General features: G+C 35.7%; 1 protein-coding gene across 4 annotated transcripts in view; it reads left to right on the top strand.

The window, feature by feature from the left end:
• The window catches only part of PHF8 (PHD finger protein 8), an 85,452-nt gene that overhangs the window by 45,539 nt on the left and 19,012 nt on the right, over positions 1–20,901 (top strand). For all 4 annotated transcript variants that reach the window (XM_006218267.4, XM_015251183.3, XM_006218266.4 and 1 more), the window contains 5 exons: positions 66–169; positions 4,546–4,724; positions 5,018–5,103; positions 5,620–5,753; positions 6,363–6,676. In XM_006218267.4, coding sequence (XP_006218329.1) covers positions 66–169; positions 4,546–4,724; positions 5,018–5,103; positions 5,620–5,753; positions 6,363–6,676 — 817 coding nt within the window. The remainder of the gene's footprint in view (positions 1–65; positions 170–4,545; positions 4,725–5,017; positions 5,104–5,619; positions 5,754–6,362; positions 6,677–20,901) is intronic.

Below are 20,901 nucleotides of genomic sequence, written 5' to 3'. Positions count from 1 at the left end.
AACTGGCCATCCTGATTCACTTGGGAGTCCCAGACAGTTGACAACTGAGCCTCCTCCTTCTGCAGTTCAACATCACTGGTACCTGCTTGAATGACTCAGATGATGACTCTCCAGACTTGGACCTTGATGGGAATGAGGGCCCGCTGGCCCTGTTGATGTCCAATGGCAGGTGAGGTGGGGAGAAGAGATACTGGGATTGTTGGTGGCAGTATGTCACTAAGATAAGGCATGGAATTGGGACCTGGGGTTGGGGCATGGGTTGGGGAGGGACTGTACTTGGGGAAATACCCAGGTATTATCAGATATCATTGCTTAGTACAGAGAACTATGTAATTATGGGGGTGGATTGGGGAGAGGTCTGGAACTAATTGGCAATCCTGAGAAAAAATATTGTATAGTTGTAGAAATTTCAGCAAGTCAACGGATTAAAACTGTTGGCAGGAATAGGAGGTAGGAAGCACACTGGTTAAGAGCTTTAGTTTTTCATATACTTTTTGCAGTTAGATTTTTAGGTATTTGTTTTGCAGAAATATTTGCACAAGTGTGTAATGAGAAATGTTCAGTGTTCGCTGTATCATAATAAGCAATTGGAAACATTGATCAGTAAGGGTTGGACAAATAAATTATGGTACTCTATGAAATAGGGTACCATGTAACTTAAAAAGAATGAGTTTAGTATCTATTGACATGAAAGATTTCCAAAATATATTTTAAGTGAACATATCAGGTTACAAGATAATATATAAAAATAGTTCACTTTAGTTTTTTAAAAAGACACATATGCACGTGTGTGTATATAGAAAAGTGACATAAAGATTTTCCTTTATTTTTAATTTAACTTTTTTGAAGAGGTTTAAAATTTAATTTATACAATTTAAAATTCAAAAAGTGTGAAAGAATACATAGTGAAAAATTTTGCTCCCACCCATCCCTGTTTCCCAGTTCCCCACCCCATGTCAGTGATTTCCTTCCAGAGATATTTATACACATCCACACAAATAAATATATTTGTTACATATTTTATACTTGTCACACCAAACCTGTCACAGTAGTTATCTTTGGAAAGTAGGATAAGGGAGGCAGGAGAGGAAATTTGCACTTTAGTAGCATTTGAATTTTGTACAATGAGCATATATTACTTTCTTAAAATAATTTTTAACAATTTTCTAAAAGAATAAAATGAAAGTTCTTCATGACAGAAAGCATGGGGTTAGGAATAATCAGGCAGCCCCGAGTTTGAATCTCAGGTATGACACATATTCACTGGGTGACCTTGAGAAGTTAATCTGACCCTCACTGTCCTCATTTTGTCTATTCTATAAATAAAACTTACCTTAGGGTTGTTGGAGGACTAAATGAGGTCATGTATGTAAAGTGCTTATCACAGGTCCTGGCACATAGTAAATGCTTCAAAGATGGTAGCTCTTATAAATACAATGATGGAGGTGAAAGATGATGATGGTGGTAGTGATGATGATGATGGTTGTGGGTATGGCCAGAAGTTAACTAGGTCACCAGAAACCCTGAAACATGTAGGGAGCAGAGGAAGATAGTAAAAGTTACCATCTGGACACTCAGAACACCAGACAGGAGCAGTCAAGATCCAAATACAGAGTCTGAACAGTGTATGAACACAAGCAACAAGGATACCTTAATAGCATTTTTATAGGAAAAGACTATCTTTAGATCCCAAGGGTGAGTGTAGTAGGTCTACCTGGCTGGTAAATAGGGGGAAAGGGAGTGTAAGAGTAGGGCAGATTCTGAAAGCAGCAGAGCTATCCTTGTGATTTGAGAACCTAGTTACTGAAGAATAAGATTAGAAAGACTGTTGAGCGTTGCCTTTGTCCAGAACCCATGGTTGGTCTCCTAGGGAAGAGAAAATTGAGAGTCCTAAGGGTCCAGCCTATAATGGCTATTGAGGACACAATGAGACATTTTCCCTTTCCCCACCAGTCTTTCATGTACTGCTTCTGTTATGTCCTGCACATGGCAGAGGCTGCTGCTAAGTGAACTTAGGGAGTCAACGTATAGAAATATTTACAGACAATATGATACTATGGTCTTTTTTCTAGAATAATGACGTGTTTCGTGGGGACTAAGGTGTAGAGGAAATAAGATTGGCTTTGTGTTAATTGCTGAAACTTAGCTGGGTCATAGGTACATGGGAGTTTTTTCATATTTTGTATATGGTTGAGATTTTTCATAATTAGAAGTTAATAAAAGATCGAGTATAAATTGCTTCCACTTATTGAGCACGTGCTGTGTCAGACTCTGTCTTAGCTGCTTACATGCATTATTTTATTCAGTCCTCACAGCAACCCTGAAGTTAAGTGTTATTATCCCTATTTTACTAATATGGGAAAGTTGAGGCCCAGAGAATTTAATTATAAGATTAGCTACCATTGGGCACTTGCCATGTGTCATTCTCTTTATTAGCTCATTTAATCCTCCCAGTAACCCTATGAGGTAGAAAACAGGTCAATTTAATGACAGGTAATTCACCAAAAGCCAATTCACCAAATGACCATTTGCTGAATGTGTCAGGTGTACTGATTTACCAAAAATTTGTTTGTCTTAACTATAAGGTTTATTTCAGCAGTTTGTACTGGTTAATATTCTTTACCATGGGTAACAGGATTTTTTAAGCCACTTTTGAGTTTTTCCCACCTCCTTTATATATTTTTAACAGCTTTTTTGAAGAATAATTCAAATACCATATATTAACGTGTTTTAAGTGTACAATTAAATGACTTTTAGTAAATCTAAAAAATATGCAACCATCACCACAATCCAATTTTAGAACATTTCTATCACCACAAAAAGATCCCTCATATCTACTTACAGTCAGTCCTGGTTCTCATCCCCAGGCCCAAGCAACCACTAGTTTACTGTCTATCTCTATGGATTCTAGACATTTCATATAACTGGAATCATACAATATGTAGTCTCTTGTGTCTGGCTTATTTCACTTAAAATAATGTTTTTGAGGTTCATCCATGATGTAGAATGTATCATTAGTTGGTTCCTTTTAATTGCTGAATAGTATTCCACTGTGTGGATTTACCACATTTTGTTTATTCATTCACTAGTTGATGGTCATTTGGATTGATTACACTTTTTGGCTATTATGAATAATAATACTATGAGCATTTATGTACAAGTTTTTGTGTGGACAAATGTTTTTGTTTCTCACTTATGAGTAAAATTTTGGGTCATATGGTAACTTTGTTTAATTTTTTAAGAGACTACCAAAATTTATCCCAAAGCAACTACCATTTTACACTCCCACCAGCAATTATGAGTTTCTCCATATACTGGCTAATACTTGTTATTGTCTGTCTTTTTGATTATAGCCATTCTGATGGATGTAAAATGTTATTGTGTTTTTTTTGCTAGAAATCTTTTAATTTTAAAATTTTTTTCAATTTTGTTTTTCATGGAGGTACTGGGAATTGAACCCAGGATGTTGTGCATGCTGAGCATGCATTCTACCAATGAGCTATAACCCTACCCCCTTTATTTTGGTTTTGATTTGCATTTCCCTAATGACTAATGATATTGAGCATCTTTTCATGTGATTATTGGCCATTTGTATATCATTTTTAGAGAAATGTCTATTCAGATGTTTTGCTTGTTTTTTAGTTGGCTTGTTTGTCTTTTGTTGAGTTCTAAGAGTTATTTAAGTATTCTGGATACAAATCCTTTTCCTGGTAAATGATTTACAAATACTTTCTCCCAGTTTGTGGCTTGTCTTTTCATTTTCATAATGGTGTCTTTTGAAGTACAAACATTTTGAATTTTACCTAATCCCAGGCCACAAACATATTTTCCTATACTTTCTTCTAGAAGCTTTATAGTTTAAGCTCTATGATTTACATTTTGATCTATAATCCATTTTGAGTTAATTTTTGTGTATCATGTGAGTTAAGAGTCCACATTCATTTCTTTGCATGTGATATTCAGTTACCTCAGCACCATTTGTTGTTTTTTTTTTTACTTATTTGTTTTTTGGGGAGGGGAGGGAAGTAATTAGGTTTACTTATTTATTTTTTAGAGAAGGTATTGGAAATTTAACCCAGGACCTCGTGCGTGCTATGCATGAGCTCTACCACTTTGAGCTATACCCTTCCCCACTTCAGCATCGTTTGTTGAAAAGACTATTGTTTCCCCACTGAATTGCCTTAGCACCTTTGTAAGAAATCAGTTGACTATAAATTTAGGATCTAGTTCTAGACTCACAGTTCTGTTCCATTGATGTATATGTCTATCCTTACACCAATATCACACTACCTTGATTACTGTAGCTTCATAGTAAATTTTGAAATTGAGTAGTAAAAGTCCTCCAACTTTGTTCTTTTTTGAAAGTGTTTTGGCCATGTTTAGTCCTTTGTATGCCTATATACATGTTAGTATCAGTTTATTAATTTCTACAGAACTAGCTGGATTCAGATAGGATTGCACTGTATCCTAGATCAGTTTGAGGAGGATTGCCATCTTAACCATATTGAGTATGACTGTTTTTATGTACTCCTCCTCTCTCTCCAGTACCAAGAAGGTAAAGAACTTATCCAAGTCTCGGAGAGCCAAGATCTCAAAGAAGGCAGACAAGGCTAGGCTGGTGGCGGAACAGGTGATGGAGGATGAATTTGACTTGGATTCAGATGATGAACTACAGATTGATGAGAGACTGGGAAAGGAGAAGGCGACCCTGATAATAAGACCAAGTGTGTACTGGCTCTTTTTCTTTCCTGCCCTGCACATTCCACATTTGTTTTTGGTACCCTCGATAGACTCAAGACCTTAGGTTTAACTTGTTAACATTCTGATTTACCACTTCTGTAGGCTTCCCTGTAACTTTGCTCTAGAGATTTATTTATAAGCTAATTCCTAACCTGCCTAAATTAGTCATCTGTGGTCATTACTTTCAGGAAAATTACAGTCTTATATTCTTTACCCTGGGTGTTTGGCTCAGGTGCTAATCTTAGCTTCATGATAAATGCTTTCCGTTTTTTTCTAGAATTTCCTCGAAAGTTGCCCCGTGCGAAGCCTTGCTCTGACCCCAACCGAGTTCGTGAACCAGGAGAGGTTGAGTTTGACATTGAGGTAGGATCCTGCCAAGTTTCTAGTCTTCTGCTCATTCTGGTTACAGAGACAGAATACACATTGTCTCCCCCGCTTCCAACTGGAATGACATTCTATGCATTCAGTTCCCAAAATATTTATTTAGTGAAAGGCTGTATGCTAAGTGCTGCTGAATATATAAATGGAAGATTATACTTTAGCTGAAATATTTTTAAAATCCTTAAACACGGAGTAGACTAAAAGGCAGTGTGATGTAGCAGGAAAGAGTATCTGATTTGAAATATCTGGTTGTGACTTTACACAACTTATTTAACTTCATTGAGCCTTAGTTTCCTTATCTGTAAAATGGGAGTTATAATGCTTGTCTCACAAAGATGCTGTTGCGATTAACATGAAAGAACGAATATTCTGCTTAGTATTTGGTATACACTTGGTGCTCAAAAGATATTAGTATCAGGAATGAGACTGTCAACCCTGTACTGGGGCCTTACCAGACCAACCCTGGGCAGCTGAGGTGATATCCTCTTTCCCCAATAGGAGGACTATACAACAGATGAGGACATGGTAGAAGGAGTCGAAGGCAAGCTTGGGAATGGGAGTGGAGCTGGTGGAATTCTTGATCTGCTCAAGGCCAGCAGGCAGGTGGGGGGACCTGACTATGCTGCCCTCACGTGAGTACTGACTTTGATCTCCCCTTTCTAGGTGATCAGACAACACACAACCCTGCTCACCACCCAAAGAGCTGGGTCAGCCAAGCAGTAGATATTAATTGAGCCATTTAAAGGGACAAAGAATTAGCCAGGGAATTTGGCCTGAAAGAATAAAGTAGATATGAAATCTGTCCCAAAGAACTTAAGATCTGACCGAGAGGCGATGTACAGATTTCAAGGGTAATCAGTTTTGGGTTCTTTGGAAGTTGGAAGAGGGTCTGGAAAAAGCATGGAAGGAGAACAGGGCCTTTTCTGGGCCTTGTTTAAAAAAGAAAAGAAAGAAAAGAATGTGCATGGGTAAACAGGGAGGGAGGTGTGCCCCTCTCTTTGCCATCTTGCCTGCTGTCTCTGGAGAGACTTGAGTCAAGAAGGAGTGGTCTTTTTATGAAAACAGTCTTTGATACTGTTTTGGTCTTTAGTTTGATTTCTGGTTTTTCACCTGGGATGGTTTTCTCCTTCCTCTCACCCTGACCCCCACACCTGTTGTCCCTCCTCGCTGACTATTCTGATGACTGGTTTCCTCTGACAACTAGAGAAGCTCCCTCAGCATTTCTCCTCTGTCCTTTGCAGCGAGGCCCCTGCCTCTCCCAGCACTCAGGAGGCCATCCAGGGCATGCTGTGCATGGCCAACCTGCAGTCCTCATCGTCCTCACCAGCTACCTCCAGCCTGCAGGCCTGGTGGACCGGGGGGCAGGACCGAAGCAGTGGGAGCTCCAGCAGTGGGCTGGGCACAGTGTCTAGCAGTCCTGCTTCCCAGCGCACCCCAGGGAAGCGGCCCATCAAGCGGCCAGCATACTGGAGAACCGAGAGCGAGGAGGAGGAGGAGAACGCCAGTCTGGATGAACAGGACAGCTTGGGAGCATGCTTCAAGGATGCAGAGTATAGTAAGGGCAGCTGAGCGCTTGAGTCCAGGCCAGAAGGGCTCCCCCTAGCCCCAGTCTCAATCCCAAATCTAATCCAGGAGAGCCTATAGTGAGCAAAGGCCTAGATATTTGGTTTCTCTGTGCCATATTTTCTTAATCTGTAAAATGGGGGTGGATATCTCACAGGTCGATGGTAAGAATTAGATATGATGCTTCCACAGAGCACCTGGTACAGTGCCTTGCTCGTGGGAGGCCCTCAAAAAATGATAGCTATTAGCCATTTTTAGCATTGTCTAATCTTTACTGCTGATGACTCTTTTTTCCCTCTTGCCTATTTTACTTCCATTACTTGTATCTTTTGTGTTGTGTCGTTCAGTTCATCCCTTACAAAGGTATATAATGACCTTTTAGTGGGCTTGTCACATTTAATAGATGACTCCTTTTTTAAGTTAAAATGTATTGAGTACTACAAAGTATAAAGCACCGTTTTTATATAGTAAAGCTGACTTTAATTATAGGTTTTTATTTTAGTGTTATTTAAAAAAAATTAATCCTCATTGACCAAAATTTGAACAAGACAGAGAAGGCAAAAATTCCCTTTTACTAACACTCTTCCCCCTCTGAGGAAGGTTATCCAAAGACAACCTTTGTTGTCAGTTTGATGTATACCTTGCAGTTTTTTGTATTTATACCCATATGTAGACATAGAGGTGTAGTTTCCTTTAGTGTGTGTGGTTCTACAACTTGTTCGGATATCTTTCAACATTAGTACATAGAGCTCTACTTGATCAATACATTGAGATCTACCTGTTGCATAGTAGTCTATAGCATAGATGTACCATCATATCTTTAACCATTGCCTACTGATTAACATTTAGGCTTTTTCTGATTTCTTAATGTTACTAACAATGCTGCAATGAAAATTCCTGTAAATAACCTTTTGTGCCCATGAGCCAGTTAACATTTCTCTAAGGTAGCTAGACCTGCTGAGTTGAAAGGAATGTACAAAATAAATGTTAGTAGTGTCATACTCCCTCCAAAAGGGTCAGTATATGAGCAGTGTATGATAAATACCTATTTCCACAAAGTCTTACCATAGTGGATATTATCAGCCTTTTTAATTTTTGCCAATCTGATGGCAAAAATGGTGTCTCAGTTTGTTTTATTGGCTCTTCCTTATTCATTTCCTATGAATTATCTATTTAGTTTTTCACCCATTTTTCTATTATGATGTTAGTTTTTCTTAACTGATTTCTAGGCATTCTTTTAATATAGTCTAGATTTGTTGGAGTGTTTTTTTTTAATATATTCTACAAATGTTGAAAAGTGTTTTCTTTAGTCTGTTGCTTGTATTTTAATTTTATTTATGATATTTTAAGCATGTTGGAGATTTCAGCTTTTACATAGTCATCTTTATCAATTTTTTGTATTTTATGTTTTGTGTAAAAAGACTTTCTTATATTTTCACTTGAAACTTGTATAGAAGTTTAAAGTTTTAGCTCTTTTTCTGGAATAAGTTTTGTGAATTGTGGGAGGGAAGAATCTAACTTTTTTCTCGCATGGATAGTCATTTGCCCCAATACCATTTATTGACTAGTTTGTCATTTATCCCCCTGATTTGAAGTTCACTTCTGTTCTAAATTCCGATGTATAAATGAATTTGGTTTTCTACTGTTCCCAGTTCTGTTCCTTAATAGCCATGTGACGTTGGGCACACTAGTTAACTTTTCTGTGATAATAGTACCTACCTCATAGATTGTTGTGAGGATTAAATGAGTTATATATAAAGTACTTAGAACATTTCCTACCACATGGTAAGTGCTGTGTGTTAGATGTCATTAATATTCTGTTCCATAAAAACAGTTGTCCATTGCTATGGCAATACCACATAGGTTAGTTACTATAGGTCTTAAGTCTGGTAGGGCAAATTCCCTCTGCAGAACATGCTTTGGACCTGAGGAGAACACAGATATTCAGCAAGCCCACCATCTCTGGGCTGCACTGAGATTGGTCTTAGGGGCACGTCAAGTTTCCCTGGCTTACCCGTCCTGCCTTCAGCATACAATCACACTGATCTATAGCCAAGACATCTGGACCTGGTCTAATGAGTCCTACCTCAGAACAAACAGCTCACTCAACCTCTGCTTCCCGGTCCCTGCTTTACCCAGCAGCACTGGAAAGGCAGTTTAACAAGGAGATATTCACCTATTTGTTACTATTTTTCCAGAATTTCTAGGCCATTATTGAGTTTTTTCTAGCCCAAAGGGATTATAGAATCAGCTTGTCAAATTCCATGAAAAATCCTGCTAGGACTTTTTATTAGGATTGCATGGCATATGCAGATTAATTTATGGAGACTGACATCTTCCATCAGAGCCCTTTCTGCTTTAATGGGATGTATGCATTTCTGAAAACATCTTGAAAATTTGTGCAGTAAAAATAATAGGGCTTACAGGAAAAAGAGTGTTGGGGCACACCCCTCGAAATCTCTGTGGTTTCAAAACCATAACACTGGCCTAGGTAATGACAGTCCTAATACTCATCCTTGCCCAGTTAGAGCCCATTGACATTTGCACCCAGTGTCAGAGTCAGTGGATCCTTTGCAGCCTTAAACCCTGGCTGGGCTCAGGCTTCCTCCTTCCAGGTGTAGGTTCTTGAGGGTATTTGCTTAAGATAGATACCAACTTCATCAAATTAAAATCTGATCCAGAGCCTAGTCATCAGCAGTCTTTTTTGTTGTTGTTTTTAAAATGGGCAAGTGTCTTCAGTGCTTCTTCATCTGCACTCTTAGCCATCCTCCTCTCCCACCAGAGCTGAATTTTGTAGAAAACAAAGCCATCATTTGCCCTTCCTCTGATGGGAGGCAGTATTTGCAGGATTTTTAGCTTTTGTGTGTAGGTCTTCATATGTAGCTAAGGCTTTCTCTGAAATATGAGAAAATTCACCACTGATTGGTTAAAAACAACATGCCAGGAAAAAATGCTTTTGAACCAGTGCAACTTCTGGATCATTCTGCCATTTACCTTTTGGGTAAGAGCAGTCACAAAACAGGCCACCTTGTCCTTCTATCTTCAGACATGGTCTTTCTCTGTGTTCATTCAGGTTTTCTTATATAGCTCTTCTTCAGTTTATTTCTTCAGTTTATTACTAGGTATTTTATTTTTTAGTTTAGTTCTTATTGAAAATGGCATCTTTTTTATCTATTTTCTAATTGGCTGTTGCTAGTGTGCAGGAAAATGATTTTTCTATATTGATCCTGTGTTGGATTTCCTTGCTTATACTCTTATTAGTTCTATTAGTTTTTCAGTCTTGGGCTCTTGAGGTAGGTAATCTATGTCCCCTATTGTAGTTTGCTAGGGCTTCCATTTCAAAATACCACAGACTGGATGGCTTAAACAAGAGAAATTAATTTTTTCACAGTTCTGGAAGCTAGAAGTATGAGATCAAAGTGCTAGCAGGCTTGGTTTTTCCTGAGGCCTCTCCTTGGCTTGCAGATGACCTCCCTCTTGCTACCTTTTCATGTGGTTGTCCCTTTGTGCAAATGGGCCCCAGGTGTCCCTCTGTATAGCCTAATCTCTTCTAAAAGAGACACCAGCCAGATTGGATTAGGGCTCACTCAACTGGCCTCATTTTAGCTTAATTACCTCTTTAAAAGCTTTATTGCCAAATACAGTCATATTCTGAATTACTGAGGGTTAGGAATTCAACATACAAATTTTGGGGGACACAGTTCAGCCCATAACATTCCCTTTCTTTCTAGTATTCACACCTCTAGATTTTCTAGTTTTATAACAGAATAGTAATGGTGATCGGGGCATCCTTGTGTTGTTTCTGACTTTAAAGGTAATGCTGCCAGTGTTTGTTCACTCAATATGTAGGGCTCTGTAGGTCTCTGATAGACTACTCTCATGAAGTTCAGGGGAGTCTCTAGCTATAGTTTGAGGGGTTTTTGTTTGCTTTAAAATCGGGAGTGGAATTAGATTTTTTCAAAATTTTTTTGGCATCCTTTGATATAAACTCATAGTTTTTCTCTGTTAATTTGCTAATGGTGATTTACGTTAGTAGAATTACTGATTTTGAATTGACATTTCCTTTTTGGGATTAGCTGTCTTGACTGTGGTGTTTAGTAATAGTTTGTCTAGTTTGATGATTTACTAACTGTAATGTTTGGTGTTTGTTTACTATTAATTTCTGGTTTTATTTTACTCCTTTTTCTTAATATTCTTTGTACAACATTTCAAGTTGAAAGCTCTTGTCATTTATTTTCAGTCTGTCTTTCTTTTCGATAAAAGGTTTTTAAAATTTTATTTTTTAAATTGCCATTAAGTAAAGTGTGCTTTGTTGATATATATACACTTAGATTCTTATAACCACCTGTACCACCACTACCACAATGAGTAGAACACAGAACCCCCTACAAAATCCCTTATGTTACTCCTTAGTAGTCATGCCCTCCCTCTACCCCTAACTCCTGGCAACCACTGTTCTCCATCACTGTGGCTTTTTCTTTGCCAGAATGTCATAATACAGTAGGTAGTATTTTAAGACTAGCATCTTTTACTCAGTATAATGCCTTTAAGATTCATCTATGTTGTTGCATATGAATAGCTTATTCCTTTTTATTGAAGAGTAGTATTATTCCATTGTATGAATCTACCACAGTTTCTTTATCTACTCACCCAATGAAGGGTTCTAAGACATCTTCATCACCCCAGAAAAATACCCTGGGTCCATTAAGTAATTGTTCCCCATGTCCCTCTCCCCTTATCTGCTGGTAACCACTAATCTGCTTTCTGTCCATATAGATTTACCTGTTACAGATATGTCATATAAAAGTAATCATATAGTATGTGACCTTTTGTGTCTGGCTTGTTTCACTTACCATAATGTTTTTCACATTCATCCAAGTTATAGGATGTATCTGTGTTTTATTCCTTTTTATGGTTGAATAGTATTCCATTGTATGGATATATCACAATTTGTTTATGCATTTATCTGATGACAGGCATTAGGGTTATTTCCACCTTTTGGCTGCTATGAGTAATGCTGCTGTAGACATTTGTGTGCATGTTTCTGTGTGGACACATGTTTTCATTTCTCTTGGGCATATACCTAGGAGTAGAATTGCTGGATTATATGGTAATTCTATGTTTAACTCTTTGAGGAACTGCCAAACTGTTTTCCACAAGGACTGCAAGAGAATTGTCACCTTAGGTGTATCAAGTCTTCTAAACTATGCACATGATATATTCCTCTATGTTTACTCTTTTAAAAATTTCTTTCATCAGTGTTTTATAGTTTTCAGCATACAGATCCTACACATTTTTTTGTTAGGTTTATCCCTGAGTTCTGTATTTTTTGGAGATACTATAAATGGAACCTTTTTTTAACCTTTGGTTTCTAATTGTTTATTGCTAATGTATATAAATATTGATTTTTGTGTGTTAAGTCTGCATACTGCAACCTTGGTAAACTCATTTATTCTAGGAATTTTTTTTGATATATTCTTGGTATTTTTTGTCTAGATGGTCCTGTTATATGCAAGTAGGAACAATTTTATTCCTTTCTTTTCAGTCTGTATTTTTTTCCCCTTCTTGCCTTTTTGTTCTGGCTAGGATTTCAAGCACAATGTGGTGAGAGTGAACTAAAACCCTTGCCTAGGAGGGAAAACATTCAGTCTTTTCACTATTATGATGTTATCTATATAGGTTATCAGGTTAAGGAAGTTCACTTCTATTCCTGTTTTACTAAAAACAATGTTATGAATGGATGTTGAATTTTCCTGATGTTCTGTTTCCATCAATGGAAATAATCATGTAGTTTTCTTCTTTAGTCTGTTAATATGGTGGGTTACATTGATTGATTTTCAAATATTGACAGACTTGAGATCACAAGCTAGATCTTACCTGCTCATGGTATTTTTTTAATACATTACTGGATTTGATATAGTAGTATTTCATTGAGGATGATTGTGTCTATGTGAGATATTGGTCTATAATTTTCTTTTCTTGTACTGTCTTTAATTATGGTATCAGGCAATGTTGTCTGAAAGAAGGAGCTGGGAAATGTTCCCTCCTCTTCTGTTTTTCTAGAAGACATTGGGTAGAATTAGTTTTTTTTCTTTTTTTTAACGTTTAGTAGGATTTTTGAGTGAAACCACCTGGACCTAGGGATTTCTTTTTCAGATTTTAACTATGAATTTCTTTAGTAGATATGGGATTATTCAGGTTTTCTATTTTGTCTTGAATGAGTTTTGATAGTTTGTGGAATTCAAGGAATTGATCCATTTTAACTAAGTTGTAGAATTTATGAGTGTAGAGTTGTTTTAGTATTCCCCTGTTATCCTTTTAATGTGTGTGAGGTCTTTTGTGATATCTCCCTTTCCATTCCTGATGTTAATAATTTGTGTCTTTTTTTTCTTTGTCATTCTTGCTGGCATCTTGTCAGTTTAATCGAGCTTTTCAAAGGACAGTTTTTGTTTTCATTTAAAATTTATTAAGATTTGAATTTTTTTTACCCAGGATTTAGTCTTTGATAATTGTGCATTGTGAACTTGAGAAGAATGTATTCTTCTATTGTTGGGTTGAGCGTTCTATAAATTTCATTTATATCAAGTTGATTGATGGTGATGATCTATATCTTTGCTAATTTTCTGTATACTTTTTTATTGGTTACTAAGAGAGATGTGTTGATGTCTCCAAGTATAATTGAGGATTTATTTATTTCTGCTTTTAGTTCCTGCAGTTTTTGCTTCGTGTAGTTGGAAGAAGCTCTGATAAAGATTGCTACGTTTTATTGTTGAGTTCACCCTCTTGTCATTATGTTATAACCCTTTCCGTCCTTGCTAATTTTCCCTGGTCTGAAGTTCTTTGTCTGATAATATAACCAATCCAGCTTTCTTTAATTAGTGTTAGTATGATACATCTTTTTCTAATTTTATTTTCTTTTACTTTTTAATCCACCTATATGATTACATTTAAAGTGAATTTTTTTATAGACAGCATTTAGTGGAGGTTTTACAAAAATCCTTATTGATAATCTCTGTCTTTTAATTGGTATTTTTAGATTATTTAACATTTAATGTAATTAATAGTATGTTCAGGTAAAGGCTTACCATTTTACTATTTTTTCTTTATTACCTCTAGTTTTTGTTCCTCTATTTCTCATTTCCTGCCTTCATTTGGATTATTTGAATAATTTTTAGTATTCCATTTTAATTTATCAACTGAATTTTTATTATTTCTCTTTGTATAACACTTGTTCTTTTTTTCCCTTTCTCTTTTATTTTTTTCTAGCTCTGATATTTTATTTTTTTATATATATAAACATTTTTTATTGAGTTATAGTCATTTTACAATGTTGTGTCAAATTCCAGTGTAGAGCACAATTTTTCAGTTATACATGAACATACATACATTCATTGTCACATTCTCTTTCACTATGAGCCACCACAAGATCCTGTATATATTTCCCTGTGCTACACAGTACAATCTTGTTTATCTATTCTACATTTTGAAGTCCCAGTCCCTTCCCACCCCCCGTCCTCCTGGCAGAGGCTGTGGAGAAAAGGGGACCCTCCTACACTGCTGGTGGGAATGCAGTTTGGTGCAGCCACTGTGGAAAACAGTATGGAGATTCCTCAAAAGACTAGAAATAGACTTACTGTTTGACCCGGAATCCCACTCCTGGGCATATATCCAGAAGGAACCCTACTTCAGAATGACACCTGCACCCCAATGTTCATAGCAGCACTATTTACAATAGCCAAGACATGAAAACAGCCTTAATGTCCATCAACAGATGACTGGATAAAGAAGAGGTGGTATATTTATACAATGGAATACTATTCAGCCATAAAAACCAACAACATAACACCATTTGCAGCAACATGGATGTTCCTGGAGAATGTCATTCTAAGTGAAGTAAGCGAGAAAGAGAAAGAAAAATACCATATGAGATCACTCATATATGGAATCTAAAAAAACCCAAAATTACAAAACAGAAATAGACTCATAGACATAGAATACAAACACTCATTCTTAAAAAAGACTGTTCTTTCCCCCCATTGAATGGTCTTGGCACCTTTGTCAAAAATTGAGTGTAGATGTATAGGTTTCTTTCTGGACTTTCAGTTCTATTCCATTGATCTATATGTCTATCCTTATGCCAGTACTACAGTGTGTGGATTTTATATGTTGATCTCATTTTATCCTGCAAATTTGCTGAATTCTCTTATTAGCTTTAATAGATTTTTTTAAGGTTCTTTGGGATTTTCTGTACATAGAATATAGTTTTATATCTTCCTTTCTAATTTGGATGCCTTTTGTTTCTTTTTCTTGCCTAATTGCTGTGGACAGAACTTCCATTACAATGTTGAATAGTGAAAATGGATATTCTTGATCTTAGGAGAAAGCATTCAGTCTTTCACTACTGAGTATAATTTTAGCTGTTAGTTTTCAGAAAGGCCTGTTACCATATTGAGGAAGTACCCTTCTAGTTCTAGTTTTATCTCAAATGAGTGTTTTTATCTCAAATGAGTGTTGGATTTTGCCAAATGCTTTTCCTACATCAACTGAAATGATCGTGTTTTTTCCTTTGTTTTATTAATGTGGTGTATTGTATTGATTGATTTTCTTTTTTTAAGGAGAAAGAAAATATATTTTTGTCATTAAACTTTAAATGACTTTTAATCTTCGCCTTCACACAATTTTGAAAAATATCATTTTTTTCAATTTTATTGAGAAATAATTGACATAGCATTGCATAGGTTTAGGGGTACAGCATAATAACTTGACATACATCTGTTGTGAAATGATTACCATGATAAGGTAACATCCCTCATATTATATAAGTAAAAAGAAAAAAAAGCTGGTTTTTATTCCTTATGATGAGAACTTTTAGGATCTATTCTTTCAACGACTTTAAAATATATCATACAACAGTGTTAACTGTAGTCATCATGTTGTACATTACATCCATCTCTAGTACTTATTTATTTATAATTGGATGTTTGTACCTTTTGACCGCCTTCATCCTGTTCTGCTCCCCACCCGTTCCTCTGGTAACCACAAATCTGATCTTTTTCTCTGTGAGTTTGGACTCTTTTTTGAGGTTCCACATATAAGTGAAATCACACAGTATTTGCCTTTATCTGACTTATTTCACTTAGCATAATGCCCTAATGGTCCATCCATATTGTCACAAATGGTAGGATTTCCTTCTTTTTAGGACTGAGTTTAGACTCCTTTATTTGTTTGTTTAATTTTATATATATATACACACACACACACACACACACACACACACACACACATATATGTATCTCTCATATTTTATTTATTTATTCATCCATTGCTGGACACTTAGGTTGTTTGACTGATTGTCTTACATTGAACCACTCTTGCATTCCTGGGATAAAGCCCTCTTGGTCAAGGTATAGAATCCTTTTAATAGGCGCCTGAATTTGGTTTGCTAGTATTTTGTTGAGGATTTTTACATCAATATTCATAAAGCATATTGGTCTGTAGTTTCCTTTTCCTGTAGTATCTTTTTTTCTAGCTTTGGTATCAGGGCCTCATAGAATGAGTTAGCATGTGTTTTCTCTTATTCTATTTTTTGGAAGAGTTTGACGAGGATTGGTGTTAATTCTTTGTTAAATGCTTGGTCCTGAACTTTTCTTTGTTGGAAGCCTTTTGATTTCTGATTCAAGCTTTATACTTGTTACAGGCCTGTTGAAATTTTCCATTTCTTCTTCAGTCAGTTTAGGTGATTTGTATGTTTCTAGGAATTTGTCCATTTCATATAGTTTATCTAATTTGTTGGCATATAATTGTTCATAATATTCTCTTATAATCCTTTTTATTTCTGTAAGTACTGCAGTAGTGTCCCCACTTTCATTTCTCATTTTAGGTAGACATATCTTCTCTTTGTTCTTCATTAGTCTATCTAAATATTTGCCTATTTTGTTGATCTTCTTTCAAAGAACCAGCTTTTGGTTTTGTTGATTCTGTTGTTTTTCTTTTCTTTATTTCATTTATCTCTGCTCAAATTTTTATTTCCTTCCTTCTGTTAGCTTCAGATTTAGTTTGCTCTTTTTCTAGTTTCTTAAGGTGTAAAGTTAGATAACTGATTTGAGATCTTTTTTAATAATGTAGGCATTTATAGGTATAAATGTCTCTCTGAGCACTGCTTTTGCTGCATCCCATACGTTTTGGTATGTTGTATTTTGGTTTTCATTCATCTCAGAGTAATCACACTTGTGATTTTTTTCTTTGATCTATTGATTTTTTTCAGAGCATGTTGTTTAATTTCTACTTATTTATGAATTTTCCAGTATGGTTACTGATTTCTAGTTTTATTCCATTGTTGTTGGAGAAGATACTTTATATGATTTCATTCTTCTAAAACTTATTGAGACTTGTTTTGTAGGCCAGAGTATGGTCTATCCTGGAGAATATTCCATGTGTACTTGAAAAAAAATGTGTATTGTACTGATTTTTGAATGAAGTGTTCTATATATGTTTATTAGGTCTGGTTAGTTTCTGGTGTTGTTCAGATATTTTATTTCCTTATTCACCTTCTGTCTGGCTGTCTTATTCATTATTGAAAGTGAGATGAATTCAAGTCTCCAACTATTATTGTGGAACTGTTTCTCCCTTCAATTCTGTCAATATTTGCTTTATATGTTCCTGATTGAATGACCCTTTTATGTAATACCCTTCTTCATCTCCTGTAACAGTTTTTACTTAAATTCTATTTTTTCAGATACTAGTATAGTCACCCCAGCTCTCTTTTTGGTCACTATTTGCATGAAATATCTTTTTTCATGCTTTCACTTTCAACCTAGTTGTTTCTTGAGACCTAATGTAAGTCTCTTATATACAGTATACAGTTGAATCATGTTTTTAATCCATTCTACCTGTCTTTGCCTTTTGAGGGCTCAGTTTAATCCATTTACATTTAAAGTGATTACTGACAGGAAGGACTTACTTAGGCTGTTTTGTTATGTGTTTCAATGTCTTTTGTCTTTTTTGTTCTTCAGTTCCTAAGTTACTGCTTTCTTTTATGTGTAATTTACTTTGGGGGGGGTAGTATACCAAATTGAATGACTCATTTACTTTTTTATATGTTTTTCAGTTTTCATAGTGGTTACCCTGGGGATTACAACTAACATCCTAACTTTATCAGTTTGGTTTGAATCAGTACCATCTAGCTTCCACAGCATACAAAGATTCTGCTCCTATACAGCTCTTCCACCCCATATGTGTTATTTTTGTCACAAATTACATCTTTAAACATCATTCCTATTAACATAGATTTATAGTTATTATTTTATGCATTGGAATTTTAAATCATACAGAAAACAAAAAGAGGAGTTAGAAACCACAAATACAATAATACTGGCTTTTGTATTTACCTCTGTAGTTGCTTTTACTGACGTTTTTCATATTCTCTAAAAGTCCTCTAAAAGGACTCTGTTTGACATTTCTTAAAGGGCAGGTTTCCTAATGACAAACTACTCAGCCTTCGTTTATCTGAGAATGTCTTAATTTGCTTTAATTTTTGAAGAATAGTTTTGCCAGATGTATTCTTGATTGGCAGCTTTTTCTTTCATCACTTTAAATTCATCATCCCACTGCTTCTGGCCTCTATTGTTTCTGATAAAGAATAGGTTGTTAATCTTACTGTGGATCCTTTGTAGATGACAAGTTGCTACTGTCATGCTGCTTTCAAGATCCTCTCCTTTCTTGTCTTTGTTTATTGACAGTTTGAGTATAATGTGTCTCAGTGTGGATCTCTGAGTATATCCTACTTGGAATTCATTGAGCTTCTTAGATGTATGTCTTCATGTATTTCATAAAACTTGGAAAGTTTTTGGCCCTTGTACCTGCATATAGTCTTTCTGCCTTTTTCTTGCTTTCCTCTCCCTCTGGCACTCCCATATTAATATGCTGGTGATCTTGATAGTGTCCCAAAAGTCCCTTTGCCTCTGTTCATTTTTCTTTTTTTTTTCTTTCTTTCTGCTCATCAGATTGGGTATTTTTTTCTTCATGTTTGCTGATTCTTTCTTCTGCCTACTCAAAATCTGCTCTTGAATCCCTCTAGTGAATTTTTTATTCAAGCCATTGTACTTTTCAGTTCCAAAATTTCTATTTGGTTTCTTTTAATATTTTTTATTTCTTTATTGATACTATCATCTTTATTGAAACATGATTCTCTTTGATCATAATTAAGACAGTTGATTTAAAGTCTTTGTATAGTAAGTCCAATGTCTGAGCCTCCTCACAGACAGTTTTTATCAATTTTTTTTCCTGTAAATGAGACATACTTTCCCATTTCTTTGCATGCCTCATAATTTTTTTGTTGAAACCTGGACACTTTGAATATTATAATGTGGTAACTCTGGAAGTCATATTTTCCTTCCTCCTCACTCTGTTACTGCTTATTATAAGCTACAGTTACCTATATATTTAATGACTTTCCAAAAATTTTTGCAAAGACTGTATCCCTTGTTGTATGTGGTCACTGAAGTATTCATTCCATTTTCTCAGCAGTCAGCTGGGAATTTATGACAGAGTTTTCCTTAAATGCCTTAATTAAGCAGGCCTTTTCTTTGTTACGCATTCTCTTTCTTTTTTTGTGTGAATTTTTTTTATTAAGTTATAGTCAGTTTACAATGTGTCAACTTCTGGTGTACAGCACAATTTTCAGTCATAAATGAATATACATATATTCATTTTCATATTCTTTTTCACCATGAGCTACTACAAGATCTTGAATATATTTCCCTGTTCTATACAGTATAAACCTGTTTATTTATTCTATATATACCTCTCAGTATCTACAAATCTCGACCTCCCAGTCTATCCCTTCCTACCTCACAAACATTCTCTTTCTTGTTGTAAGTTTTTGATTGAATTCCAGAGTCCCCAAAATGTAGATTCTTACAGGTTTTGACAGCTAAATGGTTGCTTCAGAGGAAGGACAGATTCTTGGAGCTCACATCTCCATCATTTTGGGAGGGGGCAGCACTCTTTCCACCCTTCTATTTTTAATATGTATATTTTAACTTATATTTTCTTTAAATGTCTAGAATTAATTATTACCTACATCTTATTTCATCTTGAATAAGACTTGAAACTTAGAATGGAATTGCTTTTGTATGTTGCTCTATGCATATTATCTCAATCCTAAGAACTTTGCAACTCAGGTAGCATCTATTATTTTAATTTTATGAGTGAAAGTAGTGAGACTTACAGAAGTTTTCCTAGGCTACAAAGCTAGTGTGTTAGTCCATGATTTGAAAGTAATTGTCTGATCCTAAGACTCATGGTCTTTCTATAATACTACACTTCTTTCCTTCAGGTGGAAAAACGTTTCAAACCCAACCAAATAACATTGACAGCCATTGGGCTAGTACGGATGGGACCTTTCTCAAACAACTCTGTTATCAGTAGTTATTTCTTTCTAGGGACAATTAATGACCCTTCTTTTAAAATTTTTTTAGTTTTTCAGAAAAATTATTTATTCATTTATTTTTGTTAATGGAGGTACTTGGGATTGAACCCAGGACCTAATGCATGCTAAGCATGCACTCTGAGTTATACTCTCCCACCCCCCAACCCTTCTTTTTTAAAAAAAAATCTTAAATAAATCAGGTAGCAGAGGTTTTCCTTCTTCTCTCAAGGAGGAAGGCCTGAAGAATGGACCCATTTTCCTACAAAGAGGCCCTTCTGGAAGGACATGGGAGACTGGATTTCTCTGATGAATTCTAGAGAAATTTGTAGAATTCTAGAGAAATTTGAAGCTGGTCATTAAAGAGGAATGGAAGTGGTCATTAGGAAATTTTCACTCTCACTTTACTTTTCTTTTAGGTTTAGCAGCAGCAGAGTTTTACCTCATCAGTAGGACCTTTCTAGATCATCTCCCCATTAAATCCTGTAGATACTGCATATGGTTTGTGAGGAGAGTATGATAAAATTGGATGTTTGTATGTATTTATATAGGATAAGATACTTGTTTATGTGTGTTCTGTCTTTCACATCATTCAGTTTCAGTAATCTTGTTCCTAATTGAGCCTAAGTTGTCTTTCTTCCCCTTTGTGTGAATGTGTGTACCATGTTTTTTTCCATGAATTCAGCAAATACTTACTGAGCACCTACTGTGCATTATGTTCTGCTCCCCTAGCTTAAAATCCACTAATACATATCCCAGCCCTCTCAGTAAAGTGAGGGTGACAAATTTAC

Source organism: Vicugna pacos, chromosome X (genome assembly GCF_048564905.1).
Source record: "Vicugna pacos chromosome X, VicPac4, whole genome shotgun sequence".
In the NCBI taxonomy this organism is placed as follows: Eukaryota; Metazoa; Chordata; class Mammalia; order Artiodactyla; family Camelidae; genus Vicugna; species Vicugna pacos.
The sequence above is the reverse complement of the archived record's forward strand: the minus strand, read 5'-3'. Positions and strand labels throughout refer to the sequence as shown.